Below are 25691 nucleotides of genomic sequence, written 5' to 3'. Positions count from 1 at the left end.
TCACCATCACCACCATGTGGTTCTTATATATAGTAGAGATTTGACAATGTTTAAGTGTATTGGATCCTTTCCTCAGTAGAACTTACCCACAGTCGTAGTTAGACACTGGAACCTCTGTAATGAGCCTCTAGGTGTCTAGAATGATTTCTTACTCTCACCCCTCAAAAACGATGACCTGGCTACAGGTGATTTGAAATGATTCAAAGGCCCCATCCCAGAGCTCATGTTTGGCAGACTATATTAGTATATTTTGCCTTAGTGTTAGCGGTTACATTACTGAAATGTCATATTGTTTTAGGCATTCAGCAGGCTAGTTAATCCTATCTGACATATCATTTAGTTCCTTTCGACATATATAAAGATCAGCAACTACAATACCTGAAATATTGTATGATAAGGATGATCAATGGCCATTTTCTTCAGAAGAGAAGCTAGCGCATTCTGCAAGAAAAAAAAAAGATGGCGTTATAAGATTCATGTTTACCCAATGCAAACAAATCTCTGAAAGAGTAAGACATGTATACCTGGAAGTTTGTTGAGCCCTGCGCATCTTTTGAGCTACCAAGTCTAGAAGCAATTTGATAGACCAATGGTATGAATTTGTAGGACTGGACCTATACAATAAGAACATTTCCATGAAGCTGATAAAAGCACCAAGAGAGTAATAAGTGAAATTTGAAGATTTACCTCTTTTGTTGTTTTCATCATTGCTTTCACAACTTGCTCTCTTGAGAAAAGACTAAACCATAGTGAGACCAACCGGAAAACCTGAACGTATGTTTAGCACTGCTATAAATAACAGTGTCCCTATACCCCGAGATATACAAAGAGCACAGCGTACAAAAGAAACTAAACAATTTTATTGCTGCAAGCACATTGTGACTGAAACAGGAAGAACTCTTAACAAGAAACGATAACAGCAATGACATATAAAGGACAATGGGTGCTTTACAATTATTTGCAGGAGATGAATGCTTCGCATTAAATGTTAAAAGAATACCAGAGCAACTATGAAGCATATTGTGACTAACACAAGAAACAATACTATATCCGAAAATGGATGATTGCAACTTGCAATGATAAGCAGGAGGTGAATACTTCACACCATATGAAAACATTTTTATAGTGACAACACAAGCATATTGTGACTGAAATAATATGAAACAATAACAAGCAGGAGATTTCATATATGAACAGGATTACATATTACACGACATTAACTGGCACCTGCCGATTCAAAGATTATAAGATCTTGAAATGGAAATGGCATACCACTTGTAGATCATATTTCCCACCGACAACGAGTGAGCGTTGGTACCCCTGAAGCGCTAGATTCAAGAATTTGTCCCGATCATCCTAATAAGAGAGTTCAGTGAATGTTTAAAATAGTAGGTATACAATGCAGAGCAGTAAACATGCACCATCGTATTTCAAAGCTAGAATATTGTGGTGGCCTGTTCTCCTAAAAAATATTATGTGGTGTCACTCCATTTGATATTGAGAGTTCAAATTTCAAGTTAAATCAACATCCTAATATATAAATGAGTTTGGATTTGCTGCTCCTATTGGCAATTCCAGGTATAAATATTACACCATTTTACCAAAAATTTCAAAAATCACTTATTCATTTTTTTTCAATTTTTTGAATAAATATAGAAATTAAAGAAATGTAGATGTATAAATGCGGAAGAGAGGCAAAATTTTCAGTACATAAAATTTTGAGTGTCAACTTTACTCCTTAACCTGTCCGGTTTTGTACTGGAATGCAAGCATTACACTCTCATTTTTCTAAATCAAATTATTCACGCTTGTCCAAGGATGTGGCTCTTGTAATTCTATGCACATGCATAATTTCAAGGTCCAACTTGTCGATATTAAATACTGTAGATGACAAAAAAAAAGGGAGTAGTACAAGACAATAGCACATGATGCAGGTTCTGGATAACTGAAAAGAGTAGTACAGGAGAATGATGCATGATAGTGGCAATAATGTTTGTTACCTTGCTGCTTTTTTGAATTTTAGCGCTAAATTTGGCATGTGTGCACTGTGAAGGCATAAAATATCATCCAGGTGTTTTTGTTAGAAATTTTTTTAGAACACCGCATCATGCACACATAGAAAAATGAACAGTGTGGTTGCTGTGGCCAGAAGCACAATATTTGTGGATATATGGTTATTGATCTGGTTAGTACTATTGATATAGTGCGTGATGAATTTGTGATAGCAGCAAATGCTATATTTAAGTTGGAGTCAGGACCTCGATGTTGGATAGGTCTGTGACCAGATAGGCGTATTGAAAATTTGACTGAATGCATCATGAGAGGCATATTTTATATACTTTAAACTACACATGCACACCTGAATCTTCCCTGCCTCTTCTTCGTCAAGTGCAAGTTGTTTCTGTAACTCTTGGATTTTCACTGAGTAATCAGTCTTTTCACTCTGAAAATTTTAAGGATTAGTATGCAGTAGCCAACAGTGCCCATGCTCCTTGACATTTTCAGACACCATGAAAAAATGCAGTGCTTACCTTTGATGAACTTTTAAGTCTTTTCATCAGTGTATCCAGCTCCTTAGACTGCATTAAATAGAAAATGTATTGAGATATACAGTTTCAAGTTCGATATCGATATGATGCCACTGTCAAACTTAGTTCCTTACCTTGTATTTTCTTAATCGCAGAGCTGCTTGCCATTCGTTGGATGAAAGTCTTTCCTCATAGCTTTTGAATAAGCCATCTGTGTAATGCGCTAGATGGAAATATGTTCGGCACTGCCTAGACTTGTACTTTTTGTCTGGGCACTTGTGCAATTCAGTAAAATCTACGGAATGCCTTAGGTAGTCATCAATGATAGTTCTTGAACTACAATATATATATACATATATCACAAACAGAAAATAGAGAACAGTTCTCAATACATGAAACAAGTGCAAAGCACAAAGTAGAAATAAATGGTTACTTGCTCGATCTTGTTTCAGCCAACCACTTGCCGACTAATCGATAGACATCTGATACATTCTTCTTATCAGGATGGTTCTTTAGAATGTATTTCCCAAGATTTATAGCCATATCATGCTGCCCTTGAGCTCTCAGCAGTTTAGCTTCTTCAAGCTGGAGTGTAAAGGCAGGACATGAACTTCATGGATCACAGATAATTCACAACATATAAGCAATATATATAAACCAATATGTGTAATATTATCAACAAAGGCAGCTTACTTTAGGTTTTATTTTTCCAAACCACTATAATATTATTATATAGGAACCACCAATCGAAACCAGTGAACCAGTGGGCTTGCTGGTTCGAGCGATTCCCAGTTTCAAAGCTATGATAACAATTCTATGGGCAACTTTAGTCCTATTTGTTTTACATGGATTTTATAGGAAACAGGGCAAATTCTCTAGAACTATAGAGCTCTTTTGTCCCCAACGGGACACTAATATTAAAAGATGACTTATCAACAAATATTAAAAAGACAAGGCCGATTAAGAACTAAATGTGTACTGGAAAGGCTACATGGACTGATCATTTAAAACCAGTACTACTAGTACTTAATTTGTTGGGTACGAATGTATGATATGAGAACAGAGGGTAGGAACCTCATGTAACCATCTGCGTCACTATTACATGGTTAGAGGCTCTGAGGCTAGATCAAAGAAGAGGAGAGTCTAGGAACTTTAAGAACAAATGATGATAATGAAGTACTGAAGTACTAATATATAATAGCCAAACACCTGAACCAATCTATCTGTTTATTAATATTTGAATAACACAGCTAACAGACAAATTAGACTAACTATGCTGACTTAATGCAATTAACTGATATGGTAGCCAACATATGCAACAAGTTTATCCTGCCTTGCTAAAAGCAGAAAGGCAAGTGCTGCTCTGCCAGCTGATGGTGTGTGTAGAGCTTTGCTATGTGGCTGATGCTCACATGCCCAAAGCCAGCAACAAAGGAGAAAAGTAGGAGGTTAAATGGCAGCTCTCAGAAATGCTCTTCGCCACTTTTTACAATGAAATTTCTCAAAGTGCTCATGGATTGAAATAACAAATTCAAGTAGCTATACCTTTCTACTTACCTTTGGGATTATGTTGAAAAGAATAGAAACATATGTTTCAGTAGGGAGTACATAAGGTGATTTTTTTTACCTTAAATAGGAAATAAGAATTTGGCATAGCTTGATGATCCATGTGGTAACGAAGTTCTTTGAGTTCATATAAAGCAGCTGCAGCCAAAGAAAATCTTGCTCCCTGAATCCAGAAAAGGAACCACAGAATTATTATGAGAAAGAGCATGAAACTGTGACTGCAGTTAAAAGCAGCAAGACAACCTTCCGGAGTGCTGAAGCAGATTGAAATAAATGTTCTCTGAGATGCTCTTCAGAACCTAAGATCTTAAGGACGGCACTGCGGAATGCTAGAAAAGGTTCCAAAAGGTCAAGGTTACGTTCTGTTTGACACAGGATGAAAGTCCACTCTTTATTCAGCAGTTCCAACTACAACCAAAATATGTAGGAAACGATTAGTTCACAAGGAAAATTCAAATAGTTAAACAAGGAATGTTAAAGAGTAAAGACAGTGGTAAACCACATATACATATGTGCATTCTCTTCAGAGATAAAAGACTTAAAGTTGTTTTCTCGGCCAAACAAACTCAAGCAGCTTAGTATGGGGAATGAAAAAGAACATGTACATGTAGCTATTCTACTATCTTAGGCATCCAAAGTGATTTACAATCAGTGGGAGGATACAAAAGTCAATATAAGACAGTGACTGGTCTGTATCAACCTCGATGCACATTTGACAGTGTTACATGTATGTGAAGGAAACCAATTGTCTATTTTGAACAGAAGATCATGTCAGAACTATCTCCATAAGAACAGACAATGCATGCTAAAGTGTTACATGTATAATGCTGTGAAACAGTGGGGGTATTTCTTGCACATGGCAACCTTTTTCGCGAACGCTTGCACATGGCAACCTAAAAAGGTTACATAAATAGATATAGACACAACAACAGTTCCCAAACTTACATCTGAAATCTGAATGTAAATTGAGTCGCATTTATTTCAAACAAAATAATGAGAGAACTAGCCAAAATATTATATATGACTACAACAGATGTGAAACAAACCTGCATCCTTGTAGGAACAGTTGGAACTGGAGAAAAATCCTTGTTTCCAACATAAGACTTTGATGTCTGATTGAGACAGAATTTCCATCGTAGGTCCCAAGCCATAGTAAGATGATCTAACATCTATAAAATAACAAAAGAGAGTAACAATGTACCTCATACCAAGTATCACAACAAGTATATCATTGTAAGATAACAAGCCAGTACCTGTAGTTTGATAACAGTAGAATGGATGTATTTTGTGCTCTCCTTGCTAGCATTTGAAAGAGCCAGCACAAGATCCTAAAAGGGGATAAAATAATAAGTATTAGAAGCTAGATTCACAATAAATCCAACAGAGGGAAGTGAACCACAGATGAAATTAAATACCATCTTGGAGTTAGAAAGCTTCACATGGAACTCCTCGGAATCACCATTCTGCAGAGCTCTTAAGCAACTAAAGCATGGAGAAATAAGTTGTATATGAGAAGTTAGGTAACAGGTTTCTATTGGTCCGAAGTTAGAACTATTTTTCAACAAACCCTTGTTTCATTTATTTCAAGGATCCAGTAAGCCGAATTAAGAAAGTACATGTATTAACTTTGTAATCCAACAATCAACAAAGTGCAATGCACACCTTCTAATATATTCTAGATAGAATGGCATAAATAGCACAATTATATTATGTACGGATCTGATAATATGCATCTAATATGGTAAAAAATGCCTAGGTCCAGGTCGTACCTATCTTGCTTAGTCAGTTCATGCCACTGAGTCCTTAAAATTCAATCGAAGGTAACAGGTTCTACAATACTATAAATTATTAACCATGCCTTTTGTTTCTCAACAGTCAACACAATACTAAAGATAATAAGCTATTCTTTCAGCTATAAATATGCAAAAGCATTGAGATGTGTAACTTAAGAGTAAGGAAAATTAGGGACCTGTGCAAATTTCCATTGAAAAGGCAGTAACTTTGGGAATGGGTAGAAGGCTGAGAAGAGTATGGAATGAAAAAGGAGAAATCCCAATTTCCAGCTCTCCAAGCAGCTTCATACTGCATGACAGGCAATAAAAATTAGGCCATACTACTGGAAAAAATGTTGCAGGATGTAAGGTTATATGAAATATGTACTAACTTGCATATCAATAAATTCTGAATCTTGTTGAAGACAACTTTTTTGGTTGCTTAAACCTTGGCAGTAGACATCAAGGACATGACTACATCCAGTCTTCTGCAAAGATCTCATCAGACCTTTGTGCATTTGCCAGTTCAGCATCTTCTCTTCAGCTTTAGAAGGCACATCAGATGGTCCAGTCAATGCTGTCCCAGCCAAACTGCCATGGTTCTCCTTTCGAGTTGATCTTACAAGTAAATCGTGATATTCAAGAGCACTACTCCAATCACCCTCATGCTCATATCTAATGATTTGTGAAGTTATCTGCTCAAAGAGAATAATAACGACAAACAAGAGGAAAACATAACTTTAAGATCTTAACACTTAAATAATGGGTCTACACATGTATATCTGATAGCCCTAACTTATAAGTTCATACAGAAATGTACCATGACCAATGACCACTTTAAGAATAACTTGGAGTTCATATAGAAAGTATGAACCTAAGCCTACCAAAACTCAACAAAAAATAGTGAGAATTTTTTTATGAGAAACCTCATTCGCCAGTGTGATCCCATAAATGCTGTCCAGCTCATTTATGCGAGTAAATGAAGCAACCAGTAGATCAATATGTGGGGGCAACTGTAAAAAGGCAAGAAACATAAATGGGCATGTGGCAAAACTACGGTAGAGCTAAAATCACACACAAGAAAGTAATAGTTGAAGAAAGGATAAGAGACAGACCGACTCTTCGTGCGAAAAATCTGGAGGTCCTAATGCTAGCATATTGAATTTTTCCTCACACCAAAGCTCAACATACATTAGTGTTGCAAAGTCACATGAGCACCTCTGCAATGATCCAGAAGTTCAAAATTAATACAAACAAAGGAAACAGGAGAATTGAGGTACAAGGCATTTCAATCACCAGTGGCACATGTGTAAAAAGTGCAAGCTCAAGCATGAAGCACAACAAGCATTTGCATGGCCTATAGATGTCTTCATGGCCCATTGCTAGTCCAAATAAATTCTCGAGAAAAAAAAACTAGTCCAAATAATTATTTTGCTACGTACAACGAAGAGTAGTAGGGTAGGAATAGGATTGGGTACAATGGGGTTTCAGGTGAAAGAGACGACCCCTTGCTAGCTTTAAGGAGCTTGCAGAACCCATGCAAAACAGCACAAGTGTTGTATCAATCCAGCCATTGATTTTTTTAACAGGAACCAAACCATGAACTGGAACTAGAATCAGATTACAACCCTAAGAGTTATGTGGTAGATGTATCTTTGTCTGGGCTAAGAAGGCCATTAGGATTATAGTGTCAAATGCAATACATGTATCTCTGTTGAGTGTTGACAAGGCCAAGTGGAAAATCTAGCCTAAGGTTGGCCTATGATGTCTTGTGTATCATATAATTTACCCATGAACAACATGTCCAGTTTTGAATGGCCTCTAAACTTAATATCAAGTTCCAGAAAATATTTTGAATGTAAAGTCGAGTCTGGTATAATACAGTACAAAGGAACTAAACAGCATAATGATGTAGCTGTGGGCAGGGTAGCACACTTACATTAGCAGCTCTGGCAGCCACAAGATAATCAACTGAAAGCCAGTACACCTGTCGAATAAACGATGTGTTAAGATTCTGGACATCAGCTGCAAAATTTTCCCTAGCTTACAACCTCCAATCACATGTGCCAGCTGAACCACAGAAAAATAGCAGGTCCATTGAAGCATAGGTAAAAGCAAAAGCTCTTTCATTTGCAAATAGCCAATCAATCCTTACAATAGCACAAGAATCTACCTTATGCATACAATAATCCATCTAGAAAGCCTGACATAACAGCAAAAAAGCTAAATGCTGGAATCATTTGCTAACAGTAACATCAATTGAATTCAAGTTTTCCAAGGAGTGTACAGGACTATAGTCATTTGTACTTGGTAATCACAATTTTTTTCCGAAAGAAATTAGACTGACAATGCCACACTCTTATGCACTGCTATACTATGACAATAAAAACAGAAGAAACGTACTAGCAAATGTTACTCCAGGATGTGTGTGTGTGTGTGCGTGAGAGAGAGAGAGAGAGAGTAGAATAAAATACCTTCTTCCAGGAGGATGATGGGGTGGTGGTTGGTGATCGACTTTTGGATCTAACAGATCTACCATCCTACAAGGTTCAATACGTAGTTCAAAAGACAAATAAACAGAAACAAGTATATCAAGTGCTCAATATTAATGATGAAAAATATTACTCCCCCTGTCCCAAAATATAACAACTTCTAGCATTCAAAAATTGTCCCAAAATATAACAACTTCTCACCTACATTCTTTTCTCAACCAATCACAACCTTCCACAATTCAAATTCTCCACCTACTTTTCTTCTCAGCCAATCATACTTTCTTAATACCCGTGTCTAAGCCTAAAACTCCTTATTTTGGGACGGAGGTAGTAATAGAGTAACAATGACATTACAAATAACATCTGTGTATTGATTATGATATGATAACATATATTTCTTTCCTGACACAATTATAAATTAACAGTAACAGAATACCTTGAGAGTATTTGAAGGGCAACCTCTGGCTTTTTCTGCAACATAATAAGACCTGACAACATTCAGCGCATCCAAAAACAGATAAACTGACTTCATCAAATGATTGGAGTCACAAAATATTTTTTCCTCCACCTAAAGTAAAACATAAGTCATCAACAGATTGGCAATAATCCAACCGTGCAACCTTCAAGTAATCAAATAACTTGGGATGCAACAAACCATAGATGAAATTAATCTGCAGATGCCAGCATTTGAATCCAAATTGCCCGCAATGTTCACAAGAGCACTTGCAAGCAAAAGTTCAGCAACCTCAACTTTGAGAAAAGCAATACTCCTACAAAGTCTATAAGAAGAACATCATTTCAAACAGCAACAATACAGTCACATTGAAGAAGATGTGTTAAGCTTTAGTTACTGTTACAGGTGTATTTCTCAGTTGAAACTGGTACCTCAAGATGATGTCATCACAATGACAAATTAGTGAGCCCACCAAGGTGCATAGCCATTGCTTGTAAGTCCGACCATCAGTTCTCCATAAATCTGAATCTTCAAGTGAAACTATCGAGCCAAAGTTTGGCAGGAAAAAAGAGAGAATAATAAATGTCATACCATAGGGAGCATAATAAACAAGCACTGCACCATGGAGAAGCTTGTTCAATAGTGTTCTACATTATGGATGCTTTCCTAATTAAACAAGACATTACATCAATGTTTTTTTATAAAAAAAAAAACGGATGCAGTGCAACACCCTTTTATTCTCTTGTTTTACCAGAAGAAATAATTCACAAATTATGTGCATGTGGACAGAACGGGGATCATGAGATTGACCCATAGATTTATGAATGAGTGATTGTTTTTTATGAATGTGCAATGTGGTAGATCTTTACAACATTGATTTAGAGCAGTGTGCTGGCAACTATTGGCATAGACGTGCTTGAGATCATAAACTATGACTCACCACCAGAAACCTTTTCCATGCCCAAAAGTGTTTGTTCAACTACCTGAGCATTTATGCCTCGTGAATGAACCTATGCAGTAAAGGTAGTTAGGAAATTGAACTTAGTAATAAGCAAAACAAAATGACAAGACAACATAGTACCACATACCATCAGCAAAGACCTATCAAGAGAATCAAGGCAATGCAGAGCATTCAGACCCCTTGCCGTTGACAGAACTCCCTGTTCATGAAAAAACAAGAAAAAGTTTTGCAGCACCCGTAATAAAATAGCTTCCAGCTACCGCATTCAAAATCATTCATCTGCGATTTCGATCTCAAAATCACAATTGTTGTTTCAACAACACAATTACACAAATACTGTATTGTATTGCATCTGCATAAGGAGTCAAAACAAATATAGTGGGAACATTTTTGTGAATATTTAACAAATTGGGTACTATTAAGTATTTTAATCGAGAGATGTCTAAAGAAATCAAACTTGATTTGATCAAAACAAGAGGGTCTAAGTCTAGGATCAGCAGATGGAAAATCGCATATACAGCAATTGGTCCACTTGATTTCTCTTCTTTTTTTACAACTCAGCCTCTTTGCAACTAAAATAATAGGATAACCTGTGCACGACCACATACTAAGAAATTCAGTAAATGAAATGCATCTTGGAAGTAATACTTGAGGCTCCAAATTTATTACAGTATGGGCTTGGCTGACCCCGTAGAAAGTTTAATCAGTGCATTCTATTTGTGGGTATGCCACTATCCAGTGTGGTTTTGGTACAGAAAATTCATGATAGCAACAAGAAAAAAGAGAACAGTGCTTACAAATTTCAAGGGGATAAGTCCAGTCAGATAAAAAAATTACAGGACACACCTGTCATGCTCTACAACGTTCTTTCAAGAATCGGAGGGAGTTAAGAGCAAAAATAACACTAAACGACTTACCCTCAGTGTCCGTGAAGTAACATCTATTATTTCAGCTGACTCATCAGACAAACAAGCTTTCAAAAGTTTCAGAAGACCAACCAAAATATCATCAGAAATGCCATAGTCCGAGGGCAATTTATCCTCCTTGGAAATATGTGGTTGTATGGGATACTTTTCAGTAAGATTCGGCACATGAAATATCACTTGATGCACATCAGATATGCCAGCCTGCATTAGTTTAAAGAGATCGAGTTATTGCGACGAGAAAAATGCAAATCAACAACATAATGGAGGAGCATGCCAATGGATTAAGAATAAAGACTGAAAGCACACCCTAGAAATAAAATCAGCAAGCACCGATGAAGCTTCATTTGCCACAGACGATGAGCTACAGAGGTCAACAAGAGTCCATACAGCAGAAACAACATCCGGGTCACTGTGCCAACAGCTAATTGTGTCTGCATTATCCACAGATACATCGCCTCTATATATGATCTCTCCCAATAATAACTTCTTGTGATGCATACGAAGACTTAAAAGTACAAGAATAGAAGGAAATAAATTATGTTAGAACAATGAAAAACACCATACCTCCTTGAAAAGAAACACAAGATGCATTTTAACACATTTACACACAATTAACAGAGAAACCCCATTAGAAAAGGCTCTTAGACTTGAGAGAGAATTAAGGAAATTATACCTCAGCAGAAACAGCTCTGGTGGCAAGTGAGGAGCCCTGCTAACAAACTACAGGAAGTAAAAACAGTGCATTAGCTCATAGTGAATGTAAACTCAAAAAAAATGAGAATTTAAAATAGCAACCTTTAGAAACTGATCTCTTGAATCATAGGAACCAGAAAGTGAAGCATGGAACACTTGTATATCTTTTAAGCAATCAAAGCTAGGAAGTGGCTCCAAATCCTGTAAGATCATTAAGAACTAAGCAAATCAATGGCAGATTAAAAAATATGAAGCAATGGATCGTAAAGAATAAGCAAAGAACCAATCAGAATAGATGGAGAGTGGAGATGAGTCATACTCTTATGTAATCATAAAGCAATGGATCAGCATCAACTGTCAATTGACGAAGCAAAGATAAAACTCTTGATGAGTCTGCAATAGCACCTTTCCCTCCCTTCTCATTACGAAGGCAACAAGTGACCAATTTTGGAACTAAGAGCTGTACAAAGTCCATTTATAAGGAGTAAGCGAGCAGACATACTATCGATAAATTATGAAAAACTATTTATGAGGACCACCTGAAGCTGCTTGCCAAGCGCAGCATCAGTTTCAGTAGAACAGTTCGAATTGAAAGCAGCCAACAACTTGGACAAGATATTGCAGCATTGGTCTTGCAATGGTTGTCTCTGGATGTAACTCCCCACTATACAAATAATATAGCTGCAGTTGAAAAAGATGATTGCTCAAACGTTAATATAAATACACAAGCAGATAAATCCACAAACGATCTCCAACACATAGTAAAAACAAAATAAATAATCCGCAACATGAAAATCAAGTCAATAGGCCATAATCGCAAGCTTATATGCAAGCCAACACATGCTATCAGTGTGTTAGTCTATCCAGAAAAAAATGGGACTTGAAAGAAACGACGAATTGACACAAAGGAAGTAATATTCAACTTAAAGTGGGACTTGAACTCTTAATTAGTGCCAGTATGTACAGCTAGTACTCCTTGGAGGTTACTAAACATTTATGTTCACATAAGCAACATATTCTTTTTGGACAAGAACATGTCCAAAAGTGAATCATTGTACAATTCCTGAGGCCTTTTTTTTTTGTGTGTGTGTGTGTGTGTTTGTAGCGTGCGTGTGTGGAGGGGCTCAACTACAATTAGGAAAGAGAATAGATAAAAACACTCACAACCAAGTGCTGTAAAGAGCCACTCTATGCCCAAGTACATCTATCAAAACCTCAATGGCACAAAGCCGATGGCGAATATGCCTAGGATGGCTAGCATCTGCAATTTGCTGATGTATTGCCAACAGAAACTGCAATGGGAAGCAAATTAGATGGAACTTGGTCAAATCCAATTATGATCATAAAAACAATATAATATGTAGATTAGAACGAAATGATGAATGTCTTGCAACTCCGTTAAAATAACAACTGGATGATAGTAAAAAGTCATAGCAAAACCGGTAGCAACTTGTACTATAAAATGTACAAGAAAACAAGTATAATTCCCCCTAAACAATAAAATATGTTAACAACTGGTACGTTTAACATATTCAATCTCTATTCTCATCGGCCACTGAGATTGAAGATGGGTTGTTTACGAGATAAACAATTTTTTTAGATCTATACCAGTTAACATTAACCGTGACAACCAAGAATACACTTAAATAGAGAAACCTAAACCTTGGGCTCTCCATTACAGTTCTTGATGTCTTAGAAAATGATAAACTTTATCTATAAAAGAAAATGATATAATAGAAAAAGACATTCCAATTCTGTTTTAGTTCAGAGATTAGACAAGCATGCAACAAGATGTAGATCGGGTACCTTAAAAACCCTGTCTGAACGGAATATATTGATTTTATCAATAACAACTGTTTCAGCCAAATTACCATCCCTGAAATGTGGAAAATCACAACAATGCTACTGAATTGGCATGTAAGCATTATGTATGTATTGAAAATGAAAAAAAGAAGAGTATACATTGCATCCATAAATCCGTCAACAACTGTTTTCACCGAGTGTGCCACAGCCTCCTTGGAGAAGTGTGGGATTTCTGGCTGACGTGAAGAAGATGAAACTGATAGCAAAAAGCCAACTATGGAAACCTAGAAAACAGGAGAAGAGTGAGAAAAAAAAAAGTACAAAAATGTGGATCGGTTTAGAGCTCTGTAGATTATCAAGTAGACTAAACTAGTCAGCGGCGGAGCTAGGGCCCAGCAACCCGGGGCAGCTGCCCGGGCTCCGGCGCCGCATGCATCATTAGATTAGTTCTAAATCACGGTGCTTAGCCACAGCATACAGCAGCCAGCATGAAGCAACATAAGTACGTTTTAATAATCTGTTAATAGATGTTACATACACAATCATCTAGAGTAGCCTGAAGCACCATGATTGTTTACTAGATCATTTTATCTACTACTTGAGTGGAAGCTATTAGACATCTGCAGCCTGAAGGCAAAGTAAATTTTCTAGCACCCATTATATTTTTTTCAAGATAACAAATTACTAAGGCCCTGTTTGTTCCAGCTTATGATTATTATAATCTAGATTATTAAGTCTATAATGCCCTCAGCTATCTGTTCGGTTGATGGCATAGGTGGGTAATTTTTCTCAAGTATGTAGGGGTAGTGGGTCTTTAGCCACTCGATAATCTGAAAAAAGCTCCTTTAGAGCAGCTTATTAGATTATAATAATCTGGCTTATAGTTTATAATAATCTGCTATAATAATCTACTTGTTTGTTTCAGCTTACTCCTAATAAGCTAGATTATAATAATCCTAAGCTGAATCAAACAGGGCCTAAGTCCCATAGTTTGCAAAAACACAACCATAGGTTTCCTCTAAATTAGAATATGATAAAAAAATGTTATATGATACATAGTCTATGGAGTTATATGGGATCTGTTGGCGTTGTTAATTAGACTTGCCCAGGCTCATAAATATTTCTAGATCCGCCACCGAAACTAGTCAACCGCAGTGGAATAGAGATGCCAAAATGTGAGCAAAGGGGCAATGGAAACTTAGAAATAAAAAAGTGAAAGTGATGAGGACTAAAGTAATATAAAATTATTTTAGCACAACACAACACCCAGTCATAAAAGAAGCCTAAACAATATCACTTATATATGTACTGTAATGCAAGACATACATCTGAATTTAATATTTAGCTATTTTGGAAAATTCACTGAACAAGAGAGAATGTAAATGTGCCAGATGACAAAGTTGCAGCAAATTACATAGAAAGAATGAAACAGAATGCAATGCATGCAGATTGAAGGGAAAAGGCTATTCAGGGAGCATACCATATGTTTTTTAATGAGATCATCGCGCTCAGGCTCAGAAATTTCACCAAGCTGCAAAAGGGATTCACATAAGACAGTCTCTGCTAAGTCCTTTTCTGGCCCTGAGCCATATCTGGCAGCAATGCACAATCCAAAGATCGGGACAAAGTATCCCTTTATAACAGCAGACAAAGGTTGAGACAAAATCTGAGTAAGAAATACACATAAAAAGAGAGATTAGGACCAGATCAGGTTACACAAATACATAGAACGAAGTACCATCGAAACACTCAAACAAATTTTGAAAAGGGAAAATACTTCACAGTTTGATAATTTTAAGGGAAATTGGTGTTTGACATGTTACACAGTATGACCACTTTCTACAGTTAAGTTAAAAAAATCAGGGGTATAAAAGTTTATTAAACCAACAAGTTAGGACCATATTTAGGAGTTCCACATGGAGATCCTAGTCCTTAACACGGTGACAGTTAAATAAAAAACTGGCAAGCTTCCAGAATTTTAGAATAACAATAAACACAACAAATATTGAACTACATGACTGCCAATATTAAAACAAATATCCATTCACCTTGGATAGCCAATTAAGATCGGCAGTCTCACCCCTCAGAATAAGGAAAGAAAGTAACCATGAGCAGCAATGTTCAATGAAGTTCTTTGGCTCATCCGATTTAAAGCCAAACATTTCTTTCACCTGTATATGATAAATAAAATACAGCAAAACATATGAATGATTCAAAAATATGATGAAACTGAAAGATTTACAGGCAACAGCATGGATCGAATTACTATAAATAACCTGCTTCTCTGACGACTCTTCATCAAGAAAAGAACGAAAGCAAAACAACACAAATAGAAAAATAAAAGCAGAACAGCCACGAAAAATTTAGTGTAGAGAAACCTTCTGTAGGTCAGTAACTTATTATCCTTGTGGAGGCACGTGGTTTAACCATTAAATAATGATGTTTGTATATCAATCTTTCGTAACAGTTAATAAAAGTTCAAGTCTACGATGTTCATTACTTCAATGACAAACCCAGGTGGTTTCACCAAGGAGAAGAACACCGAAAAGGCACCAACTACACACCAATACCTTCACACAAAAGCACCAACAGTTCCAGGACTTGCAGAGAACCAGTATCAGGCTGACCAGTAAAGTGAATTATTTTTTAACAAAATTCAATAATTGACATACGAAAAGCACTGGAGCAGAAGATTACCTCAACAAGCGAAACTAGGCTCACTTCACAAGCAACCCACCGGAAAAGAATTGGACCTATCAGTTGGTCCAAATACTGCAAAAAAAAAAAGAGGAAATCATGGTATAAATTTTATTTTGCATGAACCGAACAATTATCCTTTACAATAAACCAAACAAACAAGTTATCTCAAGATCCAATTAACATGCTCACAATACTCAGCAAAGTAACAAAAGAGACATGCTACTCACCTTACTTCGTGAAGCATAATTGAGCCTCTTTGAGACAGAATCAAATAGAGCATAAGTTAATTCTCTGAAATGGAAGTAGCATGAAAATAAGAAGCAAAGAACATGTGCATGCACCAATGTAAATAGTTTATTCGTAGTGAGAAATACCGCTGAGAAGGCTCTATAGCAGCAACAGCGGAAATCATGAATACACACTGCAACATCAGAAATAAAAGGCATAACTCTGTTGTATAAATTAAGTGCAAACTGAATACAGTACATACTATATACATCAAAGATCAGACCAATACGTTTATCACACAACCCAATCCAAGAGAACTCAGTAGGGTACGCAAATCAATATGACACATATACTCTTATTTCAAAATAAAAGCTGGTGAGATCAAAGCATACCTCAACCTCAATATCCTCACTTTGTAAGGACAAATGAGCTAGTGTAATCAGAGCAGTTTCAATAATAGGAACAGGCTGTGGACCAATAGCCAACACTTCTCTAGCTCTAACTGGATTTTCATTTGAAAACTGCACCATCTTGACACCAATACTGGAGCTGTTTTCCATTAAAAAAGAGAGTATTTATTAACAGAAAACTTGGTAGGCTAACTATCACACTTTCTTTTTCCTTTTTAACTACAAGACACACATGTGTGCGCGTGCACACACCACCATGTGTGCACCTCGAAGTGCAGCCGCTTAGCACATGCTTGAACTAACAAAGGTCAAGGATAAATCCAAGAACCTCACAAAATCCTAATAAAGCACACTCACCTATGAACAAGTTTGGATACTAGGATTTGAACCAAGTGGGTGGAGTCATGCATCCACAATTCCACCACCCCACCAAGAGGTGGTTCCAGCTCTCACACTTATTCATAACAAACGTAAATGAAAAGTCCCCTGGATCCAAACAGTCCCTAATTCTAAACTTCTACGGTGAGTAAAATATTTTCCCAGCATTTTAAAAATTGTAAGCATAAATCAACTAGCCCCTCCTGAATAAAGAGAAACATTTTTTAGTTTGATCAAAAATAGAATAAGTAAGTAGCAATTATGATCTGCACTGCAGTAACAGAAAGAACATCGCAAACAACTTATTATTTAACATATCCGACCACTCTTACAGCATCAATAGCAACCCATGTAGAAATATTGGCTCTGTTAACACATCCTCTTGCTTTGCATTGCTTTCATAGTCTAAAAGGTCTAGTATACCTATCTACTACTAGTACTTAAAAGAGTGACAGTACCACAATAAAATTTTGATCTGAAATTGGCCAATACAAAGCATGAGAAATAATATCAGTATCTAATACTTCAGAAATGTAGCTCAGCATTATTTTATCATAATTGTTTCACTTACCAAACATCATGGAACAACTCGCTGTGTCCTTCCCATATTTGGAATAGCACAACAATTTTCCGAGCCAAATACAACCTAACACGGTAATCAGTATCATGCAGCATGCTAAGCAAATGACCAATCATGTCCTGCAATCAGAATAATGGATTACACACACAATGAATCTAGTGGATGTGACCCTCCTAGTACAATGAATCTGGACAACACTCTGTCCAGATTCGTTGTACTAGGAGGGGATGTGACCCCTCCTAGATTGCCTTTTTTTTGGGACGGAGGGAGTATTTGAGATGGTAGTGCTTGATAACAGATAAAGGAAATAACCTGTGCGACATCAGGGAACAGATAAATAAAGTTGGAGATGCAATTAATCAGCCTGATGCGGAAAAACCAATCTGTGAAACTGATCTCTGTAGCCTTGTTTAGTAAGTCTAAGAAGACATCCTGGTTCTGGAATAAGTGCGAAAGAACTAGCAGTTATCACAACTTTAAAATAGAAGATAAAACATGTAAGACATCATTTTAGCATGACTATAGATTATGAACTAGTCCAACCAGGTTCACCAAAAGAAAACATTTGGGAACCAGTTGCCCATAGTAAACCTACTGTACAATGGACTGTACTAAAAGTTTCATTTTTTTATTTATGAATGATTCTAGCCGATTTATGGGTTTTCTAGGGAACTGCAGAGGATGAATTTGTTAATGAGAACATATCTCTAAATACTGAATGACACATAACATTTATCAACGATAGCCAGGACTAAAGGATTTTCAACCACCAAATTTAGTCAATCAAGGCCACCGACTGTCTGAAGAAAGTGGTAGTGTGCTACTACTAGATATTGGAGAAAGGATCCAGTTACACAAAAAAAAAATATTGATAAATATGCTGTTGTTCAAGAAAGGTGTATATGCTCTGAAATGGCGCTTTAATACATCACTACATGATGAAAAATCATAATATATGGAGTATACTGACCAAGTGAACATCAGCAGAAAATGATTTTGTTTAAATTACACCTTAGATATTTCTTCTAACTGTATTTCTTGTTCAGCATGTATTTAAGTGCAAAAGAACTAGCAGTCCATCCAATAACATGATTGACTGTGATTGCCAGGTCTGCAAATAGTACTTAATTTTGAGTAATTTAATTATATCTATAGCTATACTCTATACTCTTCTAAAAGAAGGCAATGGTAGATTGGTAGAGGCAGTGAATTTGCCACCCCACCAACTCTATTTTATATTTTCTTACCAACTACTCCTTATGTACTTCCATATTACTACAAGATAGTATTTCTATATATTGTGGTTATCTAGTCAATCTCTAAAATCTACAGGGACGAGTGCATGCATCCGTAGCAAAGCACATGTATTTAGCTAGTTATTAAAAAAAGACACCAACTGTATAAAACTAGTAAAACTGGTGTTCACTCATGAAAACCTATAACTGAAGGTATGTTGTCACAGAACAAAAGTTATAAAGTTAAGAGAAATATTTAGCGAAGGCTAACAGAAACATGCTAAATTGTATCATATGTCAAATAGCAACCTCATTGGATGCCACTTTACATCCTTGTGACCTTCCATCAGTATTATGCCCAACATCACAATTAGCTGTCAAATTCCTTAGCAAGGCATGGACATGTGCTAAACAATCTGCAGAGCTAAGTAGTGTACAAGCACTTCTTTCCCACATATCAACTACAAGATTGAGCTGCATGACCGAAGCAAAAGGATAAAATCAGATAAATGCCTGAGTGGATAAAACTCACAAGACCACCAGCACAACCACAGATTGAAGTACGATTTAATGGAAGTCAAGACAGTACCACAGAAGATAAACTACTTGATGAGGCAGAGATATTTGTGCAAAGTTCAAGCAAGATAGCCTGGCCAACCTGCAAATGGAAATAATAAACCAAGAATACAATTGAAGCAAAGGACAAGAGGGATATTTTAGTGGATACTACTGCAACTTCGTACCTTGATATTGACCTCTTTGTCAGCTAAGTTGTACAAGACTTCCCAGGTATGAAGCGGCACAACAGAGAAAAAAGTTGAAATAATACAGACTAGTTCTAGCTTGCACTCCAAAGGCCGTGGTGAGATACCCATACTTCCACTTCCACCTGCTGTGACAGGATCTACTTCACCAGAGCCAGTCATATCAAGATCCATATCAACAAAACTACTTCTGTTGTCAGGATGTAGGTCCTCTGACAAACTGACAAAAGGCACTGGCAACATTTTACTAGGATTGTCTCCATCAAAATTGTTCATCAAACTAGAGAACTGAGCAAATAGCTCAGAAATTGCCTCTAAGAGTTCATCAAGTAATTCGGTGACACCAAGCACAGAACTAGTTTTGTTATTAACTCTCCACAGACTAAATAATGGAGAATGCATGAAGCTCTTAAATGAGGATAAGGCTGAGCCAGTTGTGTCAAATACTGATCCTAGATTGGTAAGACCATGAGAAAGTTCAGCATGTTCCTTCATAACCACTGACACAATATGTTTTATGGCATTGGTGACATAATCCAACATAACTTGCAGAAAAGAAGATTTTTCTTCAAAGACCCTGAAAAGCAACATTGGAATAAAGAACTTTGTGGGATCAAATACTCAACAGATGGGAGAGAACAAGGAAAGGAGGGGCATAATTACATTTTCATAAACAAAAACTAGTTCAGAAAGATCTGGAAGTTTGAACTTAATCTCGTTTTAGTGCAAATTATCACAGATTTTGATTATGTGTACTGGCCACTGACTGTAAAAATAGGACGGAACCAAGCACATATGATTATAAAACAAATACCTTGACAACAGCGAACAATGAATTAGATTGCAGACTAGAGAGCAGGCATAAACAAGATTAGGTAAGTCCACTTTCTCAAACTGTTTATTTGAGGACATGAATCCTTTGGTGAACTCTAGAAGCTCCAGGAGCAAGGGTTGCTGAATATGCCGAGGAAGGTGCGCTCGGCTGCATTTCTCAGACATGGCCTGTTAAACAAATAAGTTTAACTTCTGTAGTTACCACCAATTAGAACACCCAAAGGGAAATCATATGAGTAAACACTATATTTTCATAAGTTTGCTTCTGCCCCCAAATCCAAATTTTGTCCAACAGAGCATACCAGATTTCCATGCTACATTACTAAGCTTGTAGTAGCAGATACATCATAAGATTTCCCAACTTCATTTAGCATCTAAGCTCCAGAATTTGAGATCTAAAGGCCCATATGTTGCACGTGGGCACACAGATTTTTTTACTCCGCGTGGTCAAAGTACAAATTAAAACATGCCATATTGAATTATGCATACAAAAAAGACATGATATTGGCTTTCATGAAGTTCCAAATGATCTAACAGGAAGATTCCAATTCTCTTAATGATTAGTGTTCAGAATTGAGATTTGAAGTTAATCATAAGCATCATAATGAATAGTTCTCCACATATTTCAGTCAAAATGGCATTCAGTTGCAAGTGAAGTCAGATGAGTTGAAGACTTCCATTATGAAGTCTCCAAGTTTACAAGATTTGCCACACAATCTGTTGGATAAGAAAATTTATTACTGACTTAAAAAATGAAAAGAAGTGCCACAAGTTTTACACGCATAAATAGATGCACCTCACTGGCCAAGATCAATAAGAAGAGCAACATAGAAAACATTCAGCTACCAGGATTAAAGCACCTTGGTAGGACTTTCCAGATTGATCTCCGATAGAGTTTCCACAGAATAACCTAGTTCTTCCTCGTGAGACCAGCACTTGTCCTTCGGAAACAAATATAGCAAACCAAATTAGAAAAAGTTCACCAGATAGAAACATTCTTCAGGATTCAACTGCAACATCCTAACTGACAGCTAAACAGAAACATACCTTAGATAAGTTTTTACATTCACCAAACAGTTGCGATGTATCTGCTGAGTTAATCACTGGCGAGGAAAAACCAGCACAGAGAGAAAAAATGGTTTCAGGAATCATCAGAACACTTTGTTCATTCAAAAGAGAGAAACCCTGCCAAAAATATCAGCAATTGAACTTACAAATCTCGGAAAAAATAGAGAAAATATTGACAGCCCACTCCAGAATGTAGTTTGGAAATGGATCATAATGTAAATTGAAAAATGGATAATCACTAACCACAAACACAAATAAATGCATGATGAAATGATAATTAAAGGTCCAAATAATGGGACCATCTATCTGGATTTTTTTCCCTTTTGTAGCTCACATTTGTATGTTGAACTATTCAAGAACCATTAAAATTAGTTATGTGATTCAACTAGTGAAAGCATCACACTTCCATTGCAGAATTTAAGTTACAATAAATTACTTAGATGAGCTCTATATATATCACAAATATGAAGGGCATCTGTATATATCTAGGAATAATCAGAAGGAATATAAAGCATACAAATGTCAAATAAGTCCTTGTGATGATTACAGTGATAAATAATTATGTTCTACTGTTGCCTAAATGTGTGATACTTGTATAAAGTTTACTGATCTATCACCATAGGAAACTATGCATCCACATTCAAAACACTAATGCAGCTAAACATAAATTTATAATTTGTCAAGGGAAAAATTGTCTCAGTTAGCAAAAAGTGGTCGATACAAATGTTGATAGTATCTTTGTGAAGGAGAGGATACACAAAATTAAACAAAAGCATAAATGGAATAAACAAAATACAGTTGTCTGGTAAAATATAAATAATTACCTTGGAGTGCACTAACTCAAAAGTTGATCTTAACAGATTCTTTCTAATAAATATGGAATTGGATACATCGCCCTGCATATAATGATATTGAAGAACAAAAGTATGCTTTGAGCATGTTTGATATAAAAAGAAAAAAATCTGAAATACAGAAAGTAGGAGTAACTAGTAATAATAGTCAAAGGCTCAAAGCACAATAGTTGGGAAGGTAAAATGATTAGCTCCAGTATATTGAATAGCTAAGGTGATTAGATTTTGTGCAGATGTTCCTTTTTCTACATCATCATACTAGCCTATCATTCACAAATTTGTAGCAGTTATTTCTAGACAGGCTGTTTACTGAAACATCAAGAAGAAAGGTAGCAACCATAGAAAGCACACGAAACTGTGGGGTGGTTTTGCTCTTTTTCAACTTCGGCCATAGAAAGTACAGGCAAACGTGAGCATTTGCCAACTCTGTAGTTACTTTGTGTGCTTTCATACTTAATCATCCAAAAAGAGTTACATGACAGTTCAGGAAATAACAAGCAGTGTATTTTGTGAGATTGCTGAACAATAAATTAGCAAGAATATGAAACAATTAGAATTATATTTGAGAAGGATAGATCCAAAACAATTAAACAAACATTTTGGCACCAACCAAACTTTAAAAATTGGGAAAGACTACAATGATGAATGCCCTCTTTTTGGCTTGATCTGGTGAATTTACCCTAATTAGTGAGTTAAGAACATGAATCCTTGTCATACTTTGAACAAAAGAGTTGCATAAGAGTTTTGGACAGTCTATTTGTTTCCTAAATGTATGGGATTGATCAACTCCACTACTCCACTGTAACCATAAGCAGTAAACAACTAAAATAGTGCAAGACAGCAAGCATACCTGAAAACCTATCTTTGAAAAGTAACAAGCAATGAAGTACAGAGTAGACCTACAGTAAGAATTGGGGGCCAAAACGAATTGTAAGTATAATCCCAATGTCAAAAAAACAATTATAAGAATTAGCTCACAATGAAATGTAAGTAAGTATAGGCCAAAATGTTCACATCAGTTAAGGATATTGAAGGAAAGGTTAGGCAACAATGGCAAGGACATAACAGAATGACAAAACAGCATAACTATGAGTTTATTACACCATGCAATGTCTTCCACAGTTCAGCTAACAGCAATTGTAAGGACTAAGGAATGTGTGCTGCATTAGTTATTTCTTTTCATAGCGGCAGGATAACAACCTGTGGTTTCTTCATATGCAAGAAAAATATAAATCACAATCAGGTTGGTACTATCCTAGTGCACTAAGAGCCTAAGAGGCTCATGGCTCTTCTATTTGATAGGATTTAACTCTCTTAATTCTTAGTCCAAGGATAACGCCAACTGAGCACACATACATCTACTGATTTATATAGTTCACAGCTAAACCAATAAGATGGGATCAATACATCATAACAGCAGCAACATATTCAGATTTCATGGACCTCTGTTTACTGATGTGCTATGTAAGCAACAGTGCTCACCACTCACTCATTTCTCTTAACGATTTCCCACGAAAGGAAGGATATTATTTTACATTATTCACCAGACCATCAGAAAAGTGGATTTTGGACTTATTTGGCAACAGAAATTTCAACCAATTTTCTGGGACATTCCGCAGATAATTAGGATAGTGGCAACTGATTATTTATGATCCAAGCAGAATGGTGATTAAACAGGAAGCACTGAAACTAGTCATTGTTGGAAGTTCAGGCAACAAAGCTACTGGTATTTGAGAAGAATACACAGTTTATTTTTTTTATTTGTCCATCATCTCTAGAAATCAAGATGCAGTTTAACTGTATGCAATATATTCTAGAATAGGAGATATTTACCGTGAGAAGAAAGACTAGTAGGTAGGGTCACATGACAATAGAAAATAACTGACATGAAAATAGCATGCAAAAACAAGTTAAATGTATTCAGGTACATAGATAGCACTGTGCTGAAGGTAGTTTAGGAGCTTTTTACTGACACATGCATATCTCACTACATGCAGGTACTCCTCCATCCAAAAATATAAGGATTTCTGGAGTTTCTCCACCTACTTCCTCCTCTTAACCTATCACAACATTTCCCCAGTTAATTCCACCTACTTTCTTAATACCCATGGTCAGCCTCAAATATTCTTATATTTTTTAACGGAGGTTGTACTGAAAAAATGAGGCAAGATTACAACTAATAAATGGTCAGTCTCACAGAAAGAGGGCATACGTACGATGATGGTAATTGTTTAAATATTTGTAGGTCCCATGTATCTTCTGACACAAATGATGCATGAACTTGGTCCTTGAAGAAGGAAAGCACAAAATATCAATGATATCTCGAAATAACTATAACTGGCCTGAAATTATGCACAGAATATGTTAGAGCTTCTGTTAAGATAATTGGGAATGAGAAGCTCACCCGCATGATCATTTCACCCAACAACCTCAGAACTGAATCAACCTATAAATGTGCAATAAAATACCAATCAAATTTTTAGATGTTCTAGAAATCATACAGTGATATTTCACAACCACTTGGGTACTCTAAATGCAGGTTATATTGACAATTATCATTCCATTTTTAGTGTTCAGTCCCTGAAGGACTAAAAAATAAATGGAGATATGGTAAAGAGCGCAAACACTGATAACATCAGAGTCATATACACTCTTTAATTGATAATTCAATTTTAGTAGTAGTAAACAGTTGTTTCAGAAGCACAGCACAAAAAACTGATTAGGCACCTTTTTTCAAACAAGAATGTTATGAACTTATAACAATTATAAGTTTTGAAATATCATAAGAGAAGGGTCAATTTCTGATACTCACGACTAGAGCTGTGGTGCTAAACAAAGGAAGTGCGTGAATAAGAGAATTCCAGGTATCTTGCCAATAACCTTCCAAAATTGACATCTGCGGAAAAAAGGTGATTGGTTGTGTCATATGTGGGTATAACTATGAACATCACAAGTCTAGAAAATACTTAGTAGTGATAGGGGGACCACAAGAGATAGTGGTAGATTCGTATAAGCTCTTTAGCCTCAGGCTAATTAACTGAAATGTAAATGGCACAGCAAAACAGAAATAAATTTACCTCGTCATTTGTTAACCAAAATGGTGGTGCATCCCTAGCACTAGACATGAGAAGCGCAGAGAACTCCTTGAGAACCCTGTTAAGGTAAGTGAAAGTTTGACATATTCCACTTGCTAGCTAGAATGTACAGAACAATTTCAGTAATCATCTGGTTACATAAAGCAGCACAGAACAAGACATTTAAGCCACCAACAAAAACAAAAGGTACCATCAAAACAAACCTGATAAGCCAAAGCAGTGAATCTTGAAACCGTAGGGCATTTGCATTGCTCAAAACACTGGGCAACCATAGAAAAAATAGAACATTCAATGAACTATACAATGCATGCTCATGGTAGGTGAATACCTATAATAAAATTTGGTACTAGAAA

The 25691-nt window shown here is 36.3% G+C and overlaps 1 protein-coding gene across 6 annotated transcripts in view; it reads right to left on the bottom strand.

Annotated features, from left to right (window-relative positions):
- Window positions 1–25691, bottom strand: part of LOC4326151 (serine/threonine-protein kinase ATM) — a 35426-nt gene that overhangs the window by 5531 nt on the left and 4204 nt on the right. For all 6 annotated transcript variants that reach the window (XR_010735092.1, XM_026020529.2, XM_015759924.3 and 3 more), the window contains 54 exons: window positions 25542–25598; window positions 25321–25396; window positions 25056–25139; window positions 24648–24689; window positions 24460–24530; window positions 23094–23142; window positions 22217–22288; window positions 21372–21509; window positions 21185–21265; window positions 20305–20492; window positions 19470–20067; window positions 19316–19384; window positions 19036–19200; window positions 17804–17929; window positions 17483–17610; window positions 16516–16672; window positions 16270–16316; window positions 16123–16186; window positions 15893–15967; window positions 15244–15366; window positions 14676–14861; window positions 13355–13479; window positions 13199–13268; window positions 12557–12684; window positions 11932–12073; window positions 11712–11852; window positions 11495–11593; window positions 11373–11419; window positions 11006–11204; window positions 10691–10900; window positions 9901–9972; window positions 9753–9822; window positions 9244–9352; window positions 9014–9137; window positions 8795–8926; window positions 8341–8406; window positions 7806–7853; window positions 6982–7086; window positions 6793–6879; window positions 6259–6561; window positions 6064–6176; window positions 5510–5576; window positions 5348–5422; window positions 5141–5263; window positions 4338–4502; window positions 4156–4257; window positions 2962–3113; window positions 2663–2864; window positions 2532–2579; window positions 2360–2443; window positions 1273–1356; window positions 688–768; window positions 525–614; window positions 379–441 (listed from right to left, as the gene is read on the bottom strand). Coding sequence is in view for 5 of the 6 variants with exons in the window: in XM_026020529.2 (XP_025876314.1) it covers window positions 379–441; window positions 525–614; window positions 688–768; window positions 1273–1356; window positions 2360–2443; window positions 2532–2579; window positions 2663–2864; window positions 2962–3113; window positions 4156–4257; window positions 4338–4502; window positions 5141–5263; window positions 5348–5422; window positions 5510–5576; window positions 6064–6176; window positions 6259–6561; window positions 6793–6879; window positions 6982–7086; window positions 7806–7853; window positions 8341–8406; window positions 8795–8926; window positions 9014–9137; window positions 9244–9352; window positions 9753–9822; window positions 9901–9972; window positions 10691–10900; window positions 11006–11204; window positions 11373–11419; window positions 11495–11593; window positions 11712–11852; window positions 11932–12073; window positions 12557–12684; window positions 13199–13268; window positions 13355–13479; window positions 14676–14861; window positions 15244–15366; window positions 15893–15967; window positions 16123–16186; window positions 16270–16316; window positions 16516–16672; window positions 17483–17610; window positions 17804–17929; window positions 19036–19200; window positions 19316–19384; window positions 19470–20067; window positions 20305–20492; window positions 21185–21265; window positions 21372–21509; window positions 22217–22288; window positions 23094–23142; window positions 24460–24530; window positions 24648–24689; window positions 25056–25139; window positions 25321–25396; window positions 25542–25598 (6322 nt within the window). In the remaining variant the exon portion in view is untranslated. The remainder of the gene's footprint in view (window positions 1–378; window positions 442–524; window positions 615–687; window positions 769–1272; window positions 1357–2359; window positions 2444–2531; window positions 2580–2662; window positions 2865–2961; window positions 3114–4155; window positions 4258–4337; window positions 4503–5140; window positions 5264–5347; window positions 5423–5509; window positions 5577–6063; window positions 6177–6258; window positions 6562–6792; window positions 6880–6981; window positions 7087–7805; window positions 7854–8340; window positions 8407–8794; window positions 8927–9013; window positions 9138–9243; window positions 9353–9752; window positions 9823–9900; window positions 9973–10690; window positions 10901–11005; window positions 11205–11372; window positions 11420–11494; window positions 11594–11711; window positions 11853–11931; window positions 12074–12556; window positions 12685–13198; window positions 13269–13354; window positions 13480–14675; window positions 14862–15243; window positions 15367–15892; window positions 15968–16122; window positions 16187–16269; window positions 16317–16515; window positions 16673–17482; window positions 17611–17803; window positions 17930–19035; window positions 19201–19315; window positions 19385–19469; window positions 20068–20304; window positions 20493–21184; window positions 21266–21371; window positions 21510–22216; window positions 22289–23093; window positions 23143–24459; window positions 24531–24647; window positions 24690–25055; window positions 25140–25320; window positions 25397–25541; window positions 25599–25691) is intronic.

The sequence above is a fragment of the Oryza sativa genome, chromosome 1, assembly GCF_034140825.1.
Source record: "Oryza sativa Japonica Group chromosome 1, ASM3414082v1".
NCBI classification, from domain to species: domain Eukaryota; kingdom Viridiplantae; phylum Streptophyta; class Magnoliopsida; order Poales; family Poaceae; genus Oryza; species Oryza sativa.
This window is presented reverse-complemented; position numbering and strand designations above follow the sequence as displayed.